The 19784-nt window shown below is 36.4% G+C and overlaps 1 protein-coding gene across 3 annotated transcripts; it reads left to right on the top strand.

Annotated features, from left to right (window-relative positions):
* The first annotated feature begins 229 nt into the window (after window positions 1–229).
* On the top strand, window positions 230–6382 carry LOC142626698 (glucan endo-1,3-beta-glucosidase 3). Of its 3 annotated transcripts, XM_075800406.1 has the most exons (5): window positions 236–737; window positions 2366–2426; window positions 3904–5157; window positions 5504–5531; window positions 5708–6382. In XM_075800406.1, exons 3-5 carry the CDS (start codon window positions 3945–3947, stop codon window positions 5862–5864), a joined length of 1398 nt encoding a protein of 465 aa, XP_075656521.1. In that variant the 5' UTR covers window positions 236–737; window positions 2366–2426; window positions 3904–3944; the 3' UTR covers window positions 5865–6382. The 3 variants fall into 3 exon arrangements, with proteins under 3 accessions (XP_075656522.1, XP_075656521.1, XP_075656520.1); XM_075800407.1 differs by lacking the exon at window positions 2366–2426 and having other exon boundaries at window positions 230–737; window positions 3904–5175; window positions 5708–5768; XM_075800405.1 differs by lacking the exon at window positions 2366–2426 and having other exon boundaries at window positions 237–737.
* Window positions 6383–19784: the final 13402 nt, after the last annotated feature.

Genomic DNA, 19784 nt, shown 5'->3' with positions numbered 1-19784 from the left:
GAGAAAAGAAAAAGAAAAAGAAAATTATGGTCCCAGATCTTCTCTTCTATACTGCCGGTATGCAAACAACTCTTTCCTTGCCCCTCGTGGGGCTTACCTTGTCTAGAATACAAAAAAACAAAGAAAGAAAGAAAGAAACAATAAAATATGTCTGTGTCCGGAACATAACCGTTGAATCCAGCTACAATACCACGTCATATACTGGTTTCCTCGTGGATCGTGACCCTCTGACACGCATTGGATTCACATACAAAGCCTAAAACATAGTTTAAAGCCCGGAAGTGAAACCCCACGCCCCAATTTCTTCTATTCTGTGCTACTCCTCACTGCTCACCATGCACCCTCATGTCACTCTCAGCCGTTCGATTTCGGTCAAATAACTCTCTTTTTCTTTCCCACCTCAAAAAACCCAACTGCTCTAAACTTAAACTAAAACTTAAACTAAAAAGGAGCTCAAAAACCCTTCTGCTTATATATAGTTCCTCAACTTTTACGCACACCTCAAAAGGAGCTCTCTTTTCTCTCTGTCTCTCTCTGTCTCCAATATTTTTTATTTTATTTTTTGGTTATCTCTTTTGGGTTGGTTCAGATATCCTTTTTTTTCTTGCTTTCTCTGAGATTGTTCTAAGTGGGTTTGTGTTGTTGTTTTGGAAGATTAAGGATTTCATACTGGGATTCAATGGCTATGCTGTTGCTCTTCTTCCTACTAGCAGTCTCTGTGGTTTCAGCTGATGAAGGTCAGCTTCTTTCTTTCTATTTTTGCTCTCATTGTTTTCCTTTGTCTTTTTATTTGTATTATAACTTCTGGCTATCCATTTTCTTTGCTGAAACTGAGCTTTTGTGTGCTCACTTATTGCTTATCTTGCTTTATTAGTCTATATATGTTTAGCATTTTGATGATTTAAAACTAATGGGTCTCATTCCCTTATACCATTTTTGATGTACTATCTGCTAATAGCCTTTTCTTTTCTTCCTTCCCCTTTCAAGTTGCATTATATGTGTGCTTGATGTGTTTTCTATGTGGATTTACCTCTATTTTATGGGTATCATATAACTTTTGTTGAAATGAACAATTTCTTTCCCTTCATCTTTAAATTGGGGGAAGTAGTAGTTCTTTTTATGTGTCCCATTGATTCAAACTCAGTTATGTAAAATGCCCACTTTCCTATTTTCCTCTATAATTGTATAATGTATTGGCTAACTATTGAGCGATTTGAACAAACAGTTTGTTGGAGAGAGAGAGAGAGAGAGGAGTAGACTAGTCATGGTGGTTATCTTTCTTTCAGCTGACCAAAGCAGGAAGTCTCTGTAGAAAATCTTTCCCTTTTATTTTAAAATCTCTGATCTGTCCTTAGGCTCTTTAATGGGCTATACCTTATTGCACCACAGCTCACTTGTCAGCGCTTTAGCACCTTACTACAGTTCCAAAGAAAATGTGGGACCAAAACATCTTCAGTGGAGTGTATGAATTGGAAATCCATGTAGTTCTTATTCAAAAAAAAGGGCACTATTGTCATTCTGATTCTGGAATCTAATATACTGGACGGTTGGTCCACTGTATTATGTGCATAAGCCCACACCTTCCTCAACTATTCTGAATACGGAATTGGCTATATCTAAATGACACAGATCTAAACCTTGGTGTATTTTAGAGTACAAAATTATAAACCATTTCATAGAATCAGGTAGGGTGATTGTAATAGTATGGTCATAGTCGTCTTTTCTCTATTGTACTTTTTAGGGAGTTGTATCTTCAGAAATTATGGCTGGGGACCACAGTTCATGAAGCAAAGGTCATTAGTTCGAATCTCCCCTTCCTCCTCCCTGATACCAATTGTCTCACAAGAATCATTTTGTCTAACAACTCTCCCTTCACCTAAATTGCCCTTATTAAGTGGGGTCCAACATGTGGGAATATATATTTTTTTTTATAGGAGGCAAGGTGGAGACAAGGTTTGAACCCAAAACCTCGTGCTCTGATACCATGATAAATGATTGATTATCCCAAAAGCTTAGGAAATGGTGAATTAAATTTTTTAATCAAACCCTTCCATTAGGCCACAACTTACAAAAAAAAAATGCTGAATCTTCAATTAGAAAAAAAAGTGTTCCAGGATTCTATATAATGGTTAAAATTTTATTTCTTGGATTTATGTAGAGTGCCATGTAATCTTTGGTGTGGCAGGCCTCCTAAGATGATAATTTGTTGGAAGCAATGCTACAAATCTTATGTGATGCTCACCGACCAGCCAGCCAACATTTAATAATTTGTACTTTCTTGCCAAAAATTTATTGATATGCATTTATGAATCTGTTCTAACGTATACATTGGATCTTTTTTGCCAAAACATTATTGATGTATTAGGAAGGAACAAGCTGTGAATGACCTTGAAGTCTGTCATGAATGAATGCCAGGTGTTAAGGTGGTGAGCAACTGAGCGCCACATGACTTTCCACCTAGGAAATTATGTGGTTTCTTAAGCTTGGTCTAGATATCTTAAATCATTTATATACATTTTAAGTTATGGGATTACAACCCCATTCCCTCTAACTTATGTGTGTATGTTTTTCTCAAAAAAAAGAAAATTTGAATTTTTCATGTGTGGGACCATGCAATTTGTGCTCTTAGTTAATGTTTGTTATTTTCTAGAAGCATCTAAACACTAGGATACTGTTTGATTACTTTGATTAGCAATCAGAGGTAAGCAAAGCTCCACTATTTTGATGCATGAATGTGCTACAGATGGCCAAAACTGTGATTTCTGATGATGGCATTCTATTGTTATACACACACACACACACACATCCTTATATATATACCAACCCAAGTATGGCCCAGATATTTAGCATCCTAAATTTTGTTGGCTGCTCATTCTCTTTCTAGTTGTCACTTGTCTGGAAGCTCATCATAGCTGTTTGATTGTATAATTTTTTATGTCTTGAACAGAAGAGGAAAACATAAAAATCCAGATCTCAATAGCAAGATTAGTAAATTATTGTCATCCATCAGATTTTTCCAGTAGCAGACATACAATGATGTCAGAATTTTATAATGCCTCTTGTGTCCTGTGTATTTCTATAATTTAAAGACTGTTAACTTTAGTTCCAGTAAGTGTTGCGATATCTAAGATCAAATTAGTCCTCAAGCTTAATATCTGACTTCAGAGGGACAAATAGCCCCATAATCTAGGGGCTGATCATAACATATCCCTTCCAACTAAATATTGGAGTGACAAATTTTGCTCATTGCTTCATGATGATTCTTGGAATTGGTCTGATTGGATTGGGTCTTACCCAGGTGTTAAACTAGACCCACTTAGATTAGATGGATGTTTGGTAATATCTGAGTTTTATATTTTCTGTTTACGTTTGATCAATCATGTATTTGTGGTTGGCTATATCATCAGCTTTACTAGTGAGACTTAACACACTAAATATTCTTGTTGATTATTCAGAAACTATGTGAATGGTAGATGATCATTTGGGTTTACCTCATTGTACCGTATGTAGCTTAAACTATCACACGGTAACTAGTGTTATTGCAGTTATAGCCAGTTTGTTAGGATTATAGGATGATATTGGAATATAATTAACTTTATCCTTGAAACTTAGAGCTTAAAATCTGCTTGTTGATTGTTCATAAAAAATATGTGAATATCATTTGATCAAGTCGATATTATAAGAAGGCCAATGGATGATATTGAAAGTCTTCTGAATGATTAGATTCTTTTTACTCTCATCTCAATATTGCATACATGTTTGATTGTTTGTCCACATTAAACTATGGCTTTGTTGCACAAAGTATCGTACTTAAGTGTTGTGCTTTATTGAATATGGAACATAATCTGTTTCCCATGGGCAAGGTATATGTCTAAGCCTTCAACCTTGTTTTTCCTTTTGCAGATGCCTTCATTGGAGTAAATCTTGGTACAGACCTCTCTAACATGCCAAGCCCAACTCAGGTAGTGGCCCTTCTTAAAGCGCAGAATATTCGACATGTCAGGCTCTATGATGCTGACCAAGCCATGCTCCTTGCCCTTGCCAACACAGGCATCCAGGTGACTGTTGCTGTTCCCAATGACCAGCTCCTTGGGATTGGTCAGTCCAATGCCACTGCAGCCAACTGGGTTACTCGTAATGTTCTAGCTCATGTCCCTGCTACCAACATTACAGCAATAGCTGTTGGATCTGAAGTCCTAACGACCCTCCCAAATGCTGCTCCAGTCCTAGTCTCAGCGTTAAAGTTCATCCACTCTGCCCTTGTTGCCTCTAATCTAGATCGCCAAATCAAAGTCTCCACTCCGCACTCTTCTTCCGTTATCCTTGACTCGTTCCCACCTTCCCAAGCCTTCTTTAACCGCTCATGGGATCCAGTCATGGTTCCCTTGCTCAAATTTTTGCAGTCTACAGGATCATACCTTATGATTAACGTGTACCCATATTATGATTACATGCAATCCAATGGAGTGATCCCATTGGACTATGCATTGTTCCGCCCTCTTCCTCCGAACAAGGAAGCTGTGGATGCTAACACGCTCCTTCATTACACTAATGTCTTTGATGCTCTTGTTGATGCAACTTATTTTGCAATGTCCTATCTAAATTTCACCAATGTCCCCATAGTAGTTACTGAGTCAGGTTGGCCATCCAAGGGCGACTCAGCTGAGCCAGATGCAACCGTTGAAAATGCCAACACTTACAACAGTAATTTGATCAGGCATGTGCTTAACAACACAGGGACTCCTAAGCATCCTGGGATTGCAGTTAGTACTTATATCTATGAGCTTTACAATGAGGATTTGAGACCTGGCTCAGTCTCTGAAAAGAACTGGGGGCTTTTCAATGCTAATGGTATGCCAGTTTATATCTTACATTTGACTGGTGCGGGGACTGTTTTGGCCAATGACACCACAAACCAAACCTTCTGTGTTGCAAAGGATGGCGCCGATCCAAAAATGCTACAGGCAGCACTGGATTGGGCTTGTGGGCCAGGGAAGGTGGATTGCTCACCTTTGTTGCAGGGGCAACCATGTTATGAACCTAATAATGTGGTGACACATGCAACATATGCATTCAATGCATATTTTCAGCAGATGGCCAAATCTTCTGGGACCTGTGATTTTAAGGGGGTGGCCACCATCACTACAACAGATCCAAGTATGGAATTCTGACTAGGTTAAAGTGTTGTATTTTGTCTTTTGTTGTAGAGATGGCTCAATATGCGAGCTCAAGTTAATAACCTTGGTAGCAGAGTGCGTGCATCAAGAATGAAAGCCAGCCTTCAAAACAGGGGGAAAAAACTAAACAGTCAAAGTGCATGCATGTGTCTCATCCCCTCCCCCCAACCACCCCCCCCCCCCCCCCCAACCCAATTTTCAAGAAAGAACATATAGTATAACTTGGTTTTAAGGTCAAAGAAAACACTTTTTCATTTTTACTTGTTTTTATACTTGCTTCTAGCACCTTAAAAGTACTAATGTTTGTTTTTTGCCGATTCTTGCAGGTCATGGTACTTGTATAGTTCCCGGAAGGTATGAACTGAAACTTTTAATTATATGGTTCTGTGCTACTTATCTCTTTGTTAATTGCTCAAAATCTTTATTTTCTCCAATGAACATCCATTTTTACTTCTTGATTACATCTTAAAAGTTTTGAAATAAGTTACATATTATGGCACTGAACTTCTCTGTCTGTTTTGTGGATGTAGTGTTGGGAAAAATGGCACGATTGTAAATGGCACATCACTGGCCCCATCTTCAAATTCTACCTCTTCTGGCTGCCTATCACAATATTTCCATGGTGATGGTTCTTTCACGAGCTCTGTGATTGTAGGCATTTTAGTTTTGAGTGCAGTTTTATTGTGAAAACTTCATGCATTTGTTTGCAACTCTTTCGACAAATGTTGGAATTGTTCAGAGATATATGCGATTCTGCATCTGTTGAAAAAACTTGCAGCATACCCAGTTTTGTTCCTCTGGAAGAGGATTTGAAGGGTCATATATATCCGGCAAGTAGTTAGTTGATAGTGATTTATCTATTGGATTCTGTACAAACAAACCGGAAGGGGATTAAGTGGGGATTATTTGTGTAACTAATCTTGTTGAGGCAAAAATTTGGTTTCCACTAACGTATTCTTTGAAGGGTGATCTGGGGACCTGACCCTTAAATTGTGGTACATGATGATCTTCATTTGGTCCCCCAATATGTTGGGAAGTTGTTTGCTTCTCAACAATGATGCTGTAACTTACATTTCGATTCTGTAGTGCCTTTCAATGCAAAAGATTCTGGATGGGCCCTATGGTTGACCTCCAATCATGGGTTGCCTAATTTGTAAACCCGTCTGTCCCTAGTTAGCAGATTAGAGAGACATTTGCTTTTCTTCCTTTTCACTGTCTCTTTCAACTCTTTTCTTGCCTTCTTCTTTTCATTTTATTTTTGGTTTCGTAAACTCTCTTTTCATTTTTGTGGGAAAATTTTCTACTCTTACAAACAAATTAGTAGATAAATAGGAAGTAGCACCAGCATGGGGTTATACCCAATATTAAGGTATACACTTGTGAATAAATCTTACATTTGATAATAATGAGAAGAATGTGGGGTTAATATAATATAATTGGATCCAAACTTATAAGCTTAAACTTTTGGGATTTTTGGTGTCCTTATGTGTTATATTACCTACTCAATTAGAGGTCCCTCTAAAATGTTATCTTCTCAACATTGAGTGCGTTCTTATGGGTATGTATAAAAATAAACGAAATGAAGTGCATATTAATCTTGCTACTTACTTAGAGCTTTGTAGTCAATAAATTTTAAGCGGTAAGTTGTTATTTTTTCTAGGTTGAGTACCACTGAAATTAAATTTATACCCACTAGTAACCGTCAATAACAATTTGGTACTTAGACTTTGTTATGAAAATATTGTCAAAACATTGTGGATTTCGCTTATGTTATTGTCAACTCTTTAAAAAGCCCTGCAAGGATATAATGTGAAGTAAACAAATTGTTTTTATTTTAGAGAAAAAAAAGAAAAGAAAATATTTTTATTACTTCTTAAGTTTCTTTCATCCCGATGCAATAAATTTACTTCATGTTTTAATTTTTTTTTTTTAATGAGATACGAATAACCAATTTGTTAGAATATGGATTTTTTTATTATTAAAATTTATATTTGAACTAATAATTTTTTTTTTTTTGGTAAGAAAATCTGGATTTGTTTTAAATTGATTGGAATTGGTTTCAAATATGATTAAAATAGAACGTGTTAGGTGGATTCAAAATATTTTTAATAGGTTATTACACATTCAAAGTGATACATATAAAAATTTTTAATTTTTTTTTGTTTTTTAAATTTAGATTCATGAATCTACATGTAAAGATAACTACTACGAAATTAAAGATGTTTTGACACTTGGCTCAAACTTGAAGTCCATTTAAAATCTGAAAATACTTGCATCTAATTAAAGATATTTTGGGATGCAATTAGAATCTAATTTGAATTCTTCTTTGAAATTTCACTTTAATATATCATACGAGCAAAATTTATGTCAGAAGTTCGTTTGAGAGAAGTGGCAGTTATATGTTCTCTCTCGTGCAAGATATTTTGCAATGACATGCAAGCTTTTTGTAAGGTATTTCAGATTTGCTTAACATCTTGCTCAAGCAAAAAAGCAATTTTCTCAATCGAAAGGCAATTTTCTCAAGAGTTGAAAGAAACAATTTGATGCTTCAAACTTTACAGAATTATGCATAGAAGTATGCCTTCAGTGAAGGTTGATTTCTTCTAATGCCTAGTAACAATTTTAACAATGTTTTGAAAGTTGTGATTTTTTCAAATGTGGCATTTCAATTTTACTTTTTTATGGGTGTCTCTTGATTTTTCATTTAAATAATTATATTCAAGTTAAGAGCTTTGTAGCTCAACCAGTACTTCTTGGTGTTTATAAAAGAGATGTTTATGGTTCAAATTCTCAACCCTTGTTATAACGGTGAAATTTATCCTCGAAAAAGAACAATCTATATTCAGTTTTTTATTATAGAAAAATTGTACAAGGAAATGCCGGAATTCTTAATTAAGATGCTATCGGTAGAGTTTAGACTTTTATTGCATCCTTGGGACAATTTGCTTGGAACCTGATAACAAACTCTATTTTGATTTAGGACAATTATTGTAGGCAACGATTCATTATTCCTCAAAACCAATATTTTTTATTCTTCTTCTCGTTCAAACCTTATTTTCCTAATAGAAAAAGGGTTTGGAAATGTTTTATTTGTTTGGAATTGTGTTTAAAGGTTTGATGTTTTTTTTTTTTATAATTATTTTTATAGTAGTCCTTTTTGTACTTAAAGTTTAATGTCTGTTTATATCAATTTTTTTTAGTGAAAAGTGTTATGTCCATATAACAAATCATAGATGGTTAGTTGTTATTGATTCTAATTTGAATTTATCCACTGAAATTACTTTTTTTGCACCACCACTAGCAACCTTTAACAAGAAGATGGGTTTTAGGTCTTGTGTAATAGAAAGTAGTTCTAAGTTTTATTTGTGGTTTATAGGGTTACTTTGTATTTCATTTAGTCGTTGTATTGTGATGTTTTGTCATAGAATTGATGAAAAGGGGGTTTCTTTGGGTTCATGGATGTGTTGGAAAATCCTAGTTTCAAAAGAATCAAAACACATTAAATTTAGGTTGTATAAATAGAAATGTGTTAGAGTTGAGTTCAGAAGCTGCTTAAAGATGACAGGGTTATCATCTGCTTAAGTATGATGAGTTGATGATCTTTTACTCATATTTTTTACACTAGAATATCTTTTTGCACCTCAAAAAAAAAAAAAAAAAATCATTGAAACTTTTTTCATTGGAAAGTATAAATGCTACTCAAAGATGACGATCTTATCATCTGTTTAAGTATGATGATGATCTTTTGCTCATTTCTTTTTATACCAGAATGTCTTTTTGAGTGAAACTTGTTTCATTGGAAAGTATAGATCCATTGATTTATAATGAACACCAATTTAACCAATTTTGATTTGAAATTAGTGAGAAATGCCCATTTGAGATTGGTACAACAATATTGTCCTTCTAAGTTTGCTTGAGTGAAATTGTGATAAAAAGTAGGCAAAAATGCAAAACTGACCCTCTAACTTTCACCTTTTTTTATTTTAGTTTTTGAACTTTCAGTTTTGTCAATTCAGTCTTCTAACTTTCAATTTTTGTCAATTTAGGACTCCGTTACAACTCAGTTAGTGCTGCTGTTAGAACCACTAAAACTCCGTTACAACTTAGCAACATTAGATATATATTAGTGCTAGGCTGGCAAATCACCAACCGTCCATTAGCTTTCATTAATGATTCTAGGGTTTTAGGGCTTGAATCTGATGGCGGAGGCGAAATCTCGTCCCTACTCAGCTCCGTACTTTGACCATGGCGCATTTCGCGTTGACTTTTCTCTTCGCGAACTTGCTCGTCTTCTTCTTCATCTTCTTCGATTTCTTTTGCTCTGGCTGGTCTGCATCTCCTTCGCTTGTCCTCTATCTGAGTCGATGTGTCAGTAGCGGCTTTTCCTGCGGACTCGCTGGAAGAAGACTCAACCTTGTAGACCTTGTACTTGTGGAGATTGATCAAGCTCCATGACTGGTTCCTTCGTCGCATTATCATTGTCGGAAAATCCGAATCCTAGCTGGACTTGTTTGTCTTCGGGGTGGTGGCCTCAGAGATCTTGACGAAGATAAAGACGTCGTAGGCGTAATTGTTTCGTGGAGCTTAGGGCTAAGATTGAGTTTATAAAACTCTGAGCCTTTGAGAACGTATTCTTGGCCATGAGCTGGGTATATGAAATCGTTCTCTGATAAGTCGTGCCAAATGAAGCCGTTTTTGTAGCTCCTGAATCTGAAAACAAAATCAGATATGAAACTGAAAGTAGCAAAGTAATTAGATCGAACGACTTAGATAGTAAGTGAGTGCTACCGTTTCGATGGGCGAAAATAGCAAATTAACCATAATTTTCCAACTATATAGTTAGTAGTTACTGATTACAAACTATATTTTTTATTAGCATCTCGAGTCTAAAAGACTCGATTTTGGGCCTACAAAATCGAGTCTTTGATGGTCGATTTTTATGGTCTAATTCTGTCTGGTGTGACATTTTTTCCACGTGACAACTACTTGGAAATCGAGTCTCTAAGACTCGATTTACATCCTAAACCTTTCTGCTTTTCCTCCTTATTTTTTCTACGTTTCACATCTCTATCCTCATTACATCTCCATCTGCTTCTTTCTTCCTCACTACCACTTCATTTGTTCCTTTCTTCCTCTTCATGCTGATCTCCGCCACAGACTCAGGCCGCGCGCGACCCAGGCCGCATCGAGCCCAGGCTGCATCGCGCCCAGGCCACGCGCGACAGCGGCGACCCAGACTGCGTCGCGGCCATGACGCGCGCGACCCAGGCCGCGTCGCGCCCAAGCCGCGCGCGCCCAGGTTGCGCCGCGGCCTGGGTCGCGCGACCTGGGCGCGACGCGACCTGGATCTGGGCTTGCTCTGGATTTTTTTTTTTTTTTTTTTGTGGTGAGTTTTGCTCAGTCATGATCTTCGTGGTGGTGGATGGATGTTGTGTGTTTCCGAGAATAGAGGTTAAGAGAGTTAGACTAATTTTTTTTGCCTTGTAAATCGAGTCTTAGAGACTCGATTTCCAGGTAGGCTCCACGTGAAAAAAATGCCACATCAGACGCACATCAGATGTGAAAATCGACCCTAAAAGAGTCGATTTTTAAGCCCAAAATCGAGTTTCTTAAACTCGAGATGCTAGTAAAAAACATAGTTTGTAAACAGTAACTACTAACTATATTCTTCAGCAACTATGGATAATTGCCCATTTTTGCCGTTTTGATGACCAATAATACAAGTTAGCAATTCCTTTGTAATGGAGTTTTAGTGGTTCTAACAGTAGCACTAACTGAGTTGTAATGGAGTCCTGAATTGAAAAAAACTGAAAGTTAGAGGACTAAATTGACAAAACTGGAAGTTAGAAGATTGAAATGAAAAAAGGTGAAAGTTAGAGGGTCAGTTTTGCACTTTTGCTTAAAAAGTAATTCGACTTTGAGGGCTTGACGACATAACGTAATGATTTCTGTATATAGAATCAACAATTCGACAGTAATTGAGAGAAAAGAGGTTACCAATACCATATCAAGATTACATTGAGAACAAACATTCTTAATCCTAAATAGTTCAAAATTTCTCTCCCTAAAATGTTTTCCTTGTGAGGCATTTTTCCAAATTTCTCTTTGGAAGTTCCTCTCCATGGTCCTTAATCATGAGATTATTTTTCAGTTTTACACACCGTAGATTGATAAAGGTATTTTTGTCCAACCATACGTCTTTGAAACTTGTCGCCCTTCGGGCTGTACCTCCCTCTAGTGGGCCCATAAGGGTTTAAAATATGCTGGTTTAAAAGGATGGGCGTTGACAATGCAACCACCCAGCGTCTCTAAAGGTGCTATCAGTAACTACTTGAGTAGGCGACGAGCGAGAATATCAACTTGAGCTGACAAATGAACATGGGACCAGGCCGATGGATGGAAGTGGGACCATACCAACAATTATTGAGAAACCCCACGTAGAAGGCAGATGAACCTGACAGACAAAGATGCAAGCCTGACGAATTGATGCCCCTAACCTCGACAATTGATTCATGGGTCCCATAAACCTTTACGTGTACACCACTCATAAATCCCTACTTGGCAATAACTTGCATAAAGCGTCCGAAGACCCTTCTACACGCTCGTATCATCCTAATATGGGAAGGAAACCCCGAAATCTTGGGACATTAAACTCCGTATCCTCCATACAGGGAAAAATCCAATATCCATGGGATCCTAGTCAATCTTACACCACTATATAAGCACCTAATCTCCTCTTGCCTAAAGTATGCAGAAAATCCCTAGCTCTCACACTATTGAGTTCTTGGTGATTATTCTTTCACCAATTTAATGTTCGGAGAGTCTTTGGCTAATACTCCACCGGTACTCTTTGCGGGTTCTTGGTTTTCTTGTTCCTTAGGTACCCCATTGGAGCACCCGTGGACAATCAGTTCACTGACGATTTTTGTGTATCATCATAGATGTTCATCTAAAACATAGAAAACCTAGACCTCTACCAGTGAGTTTATTGGTAGAATCCTCTAGAGAGTTCCTTGAGGCATTAGAGTTTAGGGTTGTTGAGAATGATGTTAGTTTCTAGAGAAAGTGCATGTAAAAGAATTCTAGAGTTTTGGGGCCATTGCAGTGGGAAGGCAAGTGAGCCATTTGCTGAGGTTACATAGAGAGTCTAAGATTGCCAAAGTTTTGCAAGTATAGGTTATTGTAATATTATGTCTTCTATAGTGGACTTAGCCAACACACTACACACACACACACTATAGGAACACTCATAACAGAATTATCAAGGGAATTCACTCACACACAGCACATACAGTATTTACAAGGCACCAAACCCAAATTTTATTACTCAATATTCAAGTACAAAGGAAGCCTGGAGAATACACACGAAATTCTCTAAGCCAAAATACACATTTTGCTGTTGACAACCCCAACAACCTAGGCTATATGCGCAGAAATAACTGTCACAGCAGTTACTGCCAAGTAACTAGCCCATGTCTAGGACTTGCTGCCACATGTAGTTTGACTTAGGATACCTCCAACTGATGCTGTCTTGTCCTACTCTTTTTTGAACAAGTGCTTCAATGGTTTTCCACTTCCTTACCAAATTTAAGTGCCTTTACTGTTTGATTGTTATTGCTTTTAGATAGCTGCAAATAAAATACTTGTGTGGGCTACTTGTTTGGAATAAGTCAAAAATTGATCAATTAATATGCTTATTGGTTGTTTGGGGGTCAAAATATGGGTTTTTCAATTGGTTACATGTCATTATGAAACATGTAGGGGACAAAATAAGAATTTTGAATCTAAATGAGCAATTTTATTAAGTGTAATGGTTATCACTTATCACACACATTGTGTAAATGCACACAAGTTAAAATCAAGTTTTGAAAACATGAATTTAGTTATAACAGTAAAATCGTGTTTTGAAAACACGATTTCACAAGTTGTGTATACGATTGTATGTAATTAATTGTGTGCAACAATAATTAACCTTTATTCAAAATCGAAGTTTTATTTTAATGATATAATATAAATAGAAATTATTCTATAATAAGACCCACGTTTACATGAGCAAAAAGTTTAGTCCTAAATAATTTCACTAGTTTCTAAATAATAATAATAATAATTTTACCAAATTATAGCCAATGAAACTAATAAATGGCTGTTATTAACTTGTCATCCCAAATAATTGCGTAAACCAAGTCCTTTTTTGCTTTTCTTTTATAATTTTCACGATCTTTGGCACGCCATTCTTGAAAAATCCGATCCTCGCAAAGTACCACGGTACATATGGTCACACAAATTACATGTTCTTTGTTGTTATCAAAGTCTGCGCAAGAATTTTTTTTTTTTTGAGACAGAATTTCAACCTATGACGTCCGCTCCTGATGATTGCTCTTTATCATCAGACCAAGACACCAATCAGTTTTTGGTGTAGGCGGGATTGAATTCCAAATCTCTTATACAACCATCAGAGACTTTACTAATTGAGCTAACTAGAACCCACAATATTTGATGCACTCTTCTTTATCTTTTAAACTTCTCCATATCAATATGTGAAGCTACAACCATATTGTGAGGTGAAAGGGGAAGAACAGAGGGAGAGAGAAGATCATTGGCTTTCATTGCAACAGATACAACTATAATAAACAATGTCACTATTGCCAAAAGTCTCTTCATTTCAATATTATCCATTCCTCTTATGCAACTCTTAATTTTTTTTTTTTGATATTTGAAAGTTGATACCATATATAACTTTTTAGACAAATGGTTTTATAATGCACATGTTATATTGAGAAGTTTCAATATAACAATATTTGGGTAAAGCTTTGATACAGTACCTTAAGTACAGTACCTTAAGTTCTTTTCTTAAAATTAAACCACCTGTCAAATTAAAAAAAGAAGAAGCAAACGGCGTTAAAATTGTGCACGTCTTTCTTTCTTCTTCCTCCTTTTTGCCTGACCCATGAGAAAACCCAATGGCTTCACAGTTTAGATCTCTCAAACTTCTCACCCCAATCTCATAAATGACTTCTCATCAAAATCAAGCAAAAGAAGGACAAAGGGGCTGGAAATCGTTGCTGGGGACGATCAAAAACAAGGCTAGCTCTTACTATTGTGAGCCATCAACTGCTATTGCTTTCAAGAAACTGTATACGCTAGGATTTAAGGAAGCTATTTGCATAGAAGATTTTGTTGTTCATGCGGTAATGTCTAGCATTAATCCTCTTCAATCTATATCTATTAAAATATAAAAATTAATCCTAAACCAACACTTTGTTAAGATTTGGAGTTTTCTAAGAGACGTTATTCATCTATAGGCAGAGGCACAGAGCATTGAGATGTTTTTTGAAGAAACAATAAATAGGAATGGCAACGGGTCGGGTTTAGGTAGGGTGTTTTGAAACTCAGACCCGACCCGCGGGTCCTCCCCTATTACTCGGACCCGGCCCGTTTAATAAACAAGTCTTTTTTTTAGCCCCAAACTTGGCTAGTCGGGTCTCCGTGGGCCTCATCCAGCCACTTCTGGGCTTAATCCGTGGCCCAATCCAACCCAATCTTATATAAATAAATAAATAAATAAATAAATAAATAAATAAATAAATAAATAAATAAATAAATATATATATATATTTGTATAAAACCCAAACACAAACAGCAACACAAATCAATCATCATTGTTATCAGTCTTACTGAAATGAGATTCTTAGACAGAAAATAAATAATAAATAAACACAAAAAATAGAAGAAATAAAATTCCCTTAATGGATCAATTTTTACATTAACACAAACATCAACTCCTATTCACATTTTTGAAGTTATCTTAGGCGCTATAGTCAACTAAACCAACACAAAATACACACATGCATTACATTCTATACAGATTGAATCCTCAAACAAATACCCAAAAACAAAAACTACTGAGAGATGAAATAAACTCAAAAAAAGAATGAACCAAAAAAAAAAAAGAACTCAGACCACTAAAGCTCCATCGGCGGTGCTTTGATCTAACAACACGACCACATCTCTGTCCGATCTAACAATCCCATGCTCCGATCTATGGATTTCATGCTCCTCCGTGACAAACGGCAACCACCACGAGGGTGAGGGTGGGTCGGTAAGTGAATGAGAGGGAGGGTGAGGATGAGATGTGAGTGAGAGTGAGAGTCAGTGAGGGGACGATGAGATGTGAGTGACCGAGAGCGTGAGCGTGAGAGTGAGAGTCTGAGTCAGTGAGGGTAGGGTGAGAGAGGCGATTGAGTTGAGAGAGAAATGAGGGATATGAGTTTAGGGTTAGAGTTGTGATATATATATATATATATATATATATATATATATATATATATATATATATACATATATATATATAGGTAGGTTTTTTTTTTTTTGTAATTTTTCATTTATCTAACCGGGTCGGGTTGGGTTCGGGTTTGGGTCAGGTTTTTACCAAAACTCGGACCCGTTTCGGGTTTAAAAAAAAAAAAAAAAAAACTCAAACTTAACCCTATTCTTTATCAGGCTGGGTACCCGCGGGTGGGTAGAAATTGCCATCCCTAACAATAAAGATCAATAGAGCCACTTAAATGGAAGGAGCAATCCAAAAAGGTCGTTTCCTGGTATAAAGCTCCAAATCCCATTTGAGGTTCTTACGAGATTTTTTTGAGAGATCTAAAGCCATCGATGATTCTGAGATTGAGTGTGAGAAGTTTGAGAGATTTGAATGAGAGATCTAAAGCCATTGGTGCTTCTAAGATTGAGGGTGAGCAGTTTGAGAGATCTGAAGCGTAAGCCATTGGATTTGTTACAGGTCAAAGGAGAAAAAAGAAAGAGTATTTTTAACGCCGTTTGCTTTTTTTTTTTTTAATTTGACAGGTGGCTTAATTTCAAGAGGGGAACCTAAGGTACTGTATCTAAGCATTCTTATAAGATAAAGATAAATTTCCTATTCAAAATTTATGGATAATTTATCTTTCTTGAAATAATTAATAAAATAAAGATAAATTTTCTATTTAAAATTGATGGGTAATTATCTTTATTAAAATAAATAAATAAAATAGAGATAGTTATTTATCTTTGTTGATTATTATCTTTATCAAAATAGATTAATAGAGATAATTATCTCTAAGCAAAATTTGGGCCAATCAGAGTACTACATATTTTCAAGCATATCAATTCAAAATGGAGTTTATCCTTTGAAACTACTATAAATAGAGGGCATCTGTAGACATCACATTTTGTACTCCTTACAACTTGGGCTCCTATTCTCTAATGATGCTTAAACTCTAAGACCTAAAGCTAGTTTGGAGCCCAATCAGATATTAAATTGACTTGAATAGTGTTAAAATGGAAAATATAACGTTTTAAATAAGCAAAAATCTATTTTTGAAAATAAAATGACCAAAGTGGCCATTGGCCTGTGTACGCGGGCCAAAGCATGCGTAGGTAGGCACATTCCTGCTATGTAGTTAGGGTTTTAGAAGTATATGAAAGACAAGTTTTCTACAATAATGACTGAGATTTGGAATGAATCCCACATTGTCTAGGAGCCGTTCCAAACCACATTTTTTCAACTAAAAAAATCTTTATATGGTACATTTTCAAGACACATAGAAATCTCATAGGAAAAACCTAGGATTCATCAGAAAATAGTGAATCAAAAGGAAGTTTTTTACAAAACACCCTCAAGTAATTTTTATTTGATTGGGACATTTTCTGGTCCCAATCCTTTGAGTTTAAAGTTTCCAATCACTATTTTATTGAATTGCGATAGATTTAACTGAGGGGAACGATTAAAATCAAGCTTAGGAACTTTTGCTTTAAGGTATTCTTTCTTTCTTCCTTTTTTTCTTTCTTTTTAGTTTTAATCTTGCTTCTTTGTGCAGTCTAGGTTTTTATATGTTTGCTTATATTAGTTTTATAATTTTGTTGTGTTTTGAGCATGCTAGATAGTTAGAATTAGGTTTTTGTATGTGCTTTGTTTTCTATTTTGGGTTTTTGGGTTAGGGTTCTTGAACAAGTCCCAGGCATGCATGTCATGAGCATGGTTAAATCCTGTGTACGCAAGCCTCTGGTTGGGTATGAAGGCACTTGTCCAGAAACCCTAATCTAGATTCCTCATGATGTTTGCTAGGTTTGTTCAACATGCTTCCCCCCCCCCCCCCCCATTTTTTAAAGTTTGCTCACATGTTTATACATGCCTGTACCTCTGTCTTATATATTTGTTTGCTATCACATGCTAGATAAGAGTTTTCCTTCGTTTTGATACCATACCATTCATTCACATGCTTATTCATCAATGCCATAGGTGTTGTGTTACTGAGAGATAAATAAAGGGTAAGTCATGCATTAGAAATGTCCATGCATTTGTGTTTTGGTTTTATTTCAATGATATGATGAAACATGCTTAGATGTACGACTAGGGTTTCTAATGTGTTAATGCCTGGTTAGTGATATGCGTTGTGTTTGATGATATGCTTTCTGCCTTGTTTTAGATGTATGATGGGGTTTTCACATGCTAGATGAATGCTAGGATTTCTTTTGTATGTTTTGGCTCTCTTTTGTTTGGTGGATAGATAAGTATGTTTATTTTGGGATGAAAGATGTCATGTTGTATGTTAGATGCATGTTAGTGTGTGTGTGAATTTAGGACACAAGTGTTGAGTTAGTTTTTAATAGGGTTAAGGTATAAGACAGAATGATGGGAGGCTAACCTTAGGGTTGGGCGATCTTGGGTGCCTAACACTTTCCCAAGAGCATACCTAAACTCCGAATCTATATCTCTAGTAGTAAGATCAAAAGGTCCTTCCTCGAAGGGATGCTATATATATGGTTCCTAGACTATTGCAAAAACTAGGTGGCGACTCTCCCCTTGTGTCCACAACATCCCCTCTCATTTTCAACACCAAGTTTTCAAGAAGCCAAAACTCTAGATAAATTCTGTCTCTAAAGCACCAAATAATTTCAACCTAAAATCCAAGAATCTTTGAAGAACATTTGAAGGACTTGAAGAACAACAAATCTCTAACAAGCTCAAAGCCAAAGATTTGTTGTAAAGACTGTTCAATCCATCTTCCAACCAAAGCTAAGAGCATTTCTTGTTCAAGTCAAGTTCAAAGAAGATAGAATTAGAGGAGTATTCTTTTGTAAAAGGATCGAAACAAAGATTGTACTCACTATTTGATTAATATAAAATTATATTTGTGAAACACTTTTTCAATTGTTTGATTTTCTACTATTAAGAATTTTGTGTTTACAGTGATATTATCATTATTTTTATATTATAAATAAAATAAAAGAGTGATTCAAAAGAGACACGTGAAGTGACTTAAATTAGATAGACACGTGACTCAAAATTGGACTCAAATTGAAATCTAATTTAGAATTTAATTGGATTTAGACTTTTCAATTTTTACTCACAATAGTTTATTTGACACAAAAATTAAAAATTAAGGGTCCGTTTGGATAGAGCTTATTGCTGAAAACTGAAAACACTGTAGCAAAATAATTTTTAAATGTGTGAATAGTACTGTGGGACCCATTTTTAATAAAAAAAATTCTGTAAAGTGAAGTTTGTGGGTCCCATGAACAGTACACAGGACCCACAAATGTGCTGAAAGTCAGCAAATGCGGCTACTGTTCATGCACAGTAACATGAACAGTAGCCTTGTCCCCCTGACCCGTGCTGCAGCAGCAGAAGAAGAAGAAAAAAAAAAAAAAAAAAACAAAAAACGCAGACGCAGACGCGGAAGAAGCTGTATCCAAACTCAGCCTAAATGGGATACATAGTTTACAATTGGACTTCAATTGAAATTAAGTTTAGATTATAATTTAAATTTCTCTTAATTTTGACTTTTAACATATATATATATAATTTATATATATTATATATATATAATTTAAATTTCTCTTAATTTTGAGTTTTAACACGCGCATATATATATATGTTTGTGTGTGTGTGTGAATTGTTGTGCCTCAACGCATTTCAAGGAGAACTAATTAGCTCTAGATTCAAGTGGCAATCCAACTGGGGGTAGACAGAGCTTGGACGAAATAGCAAAATAACCCTCAGTTTCTAACTATATAGTTAGCAGGCCCGGTTTGCAAACTATATCATAAACTAGCATCTCGAGTCTAAAAGACTCGATTTTGGGGCTATAAATCGAGTCTTTAATGCTCGATTTTTATAGTCTAATTCTGTCTGATGTGGCATTTTTTCCACGTGGAATATACCTGAAAATCGAGTCTTAAAGACTCGATTTACAAACCCAAAAAAAATTAAATCCAAGTCTTTTACCATCTGTTCCTGAAATACACAGCAGCCATCAAAATTCATCACGACAACCATCAAAATTCATCACCATGGGAAGATCACGCAGAACCCAGTACGCACAAAAAAAAATAAAAATAAAACCATTGCCCAGATCCACGGTGACCTGGGTCGCGCGGCCTGGGCGCGACCCAGGCCGCCGCGCCCCAGGTTCGCGCTACCTGGGGCGCGGAGGCCCGGGTCGCGCGACCTGGGGCGCGACCCAGGTTCGCGTTGCCTGGGCGCGACCCAGGCCTCCGCGCCCAAGGTCGCGTGAACCTGGGGCGCGGCGGCCAGGGTCGCGCCCAGCGGCGCGAACC

The sequence above is a fragment of the Castanea sativa genome, chromosome 3 (assembly GCF_040712315.1).
Source record: "Castanea sativa cultivar Marrone di Chiusa Pesio chromosome 3, ASM4071231v1".
NCBI classification, from domain to species: domain Eukaryota; kingdom Viridiplantae; phylum Streptophyta; class Magnoliopsida; order Fagales; family Fagaceae; genus Castanea; species Castanea sativa.
The sequence above is the reverse complement of the archived record's forward strand: the minus strand, read 5'-3'. Positions and strand labels throughout refer to the sequence as shown.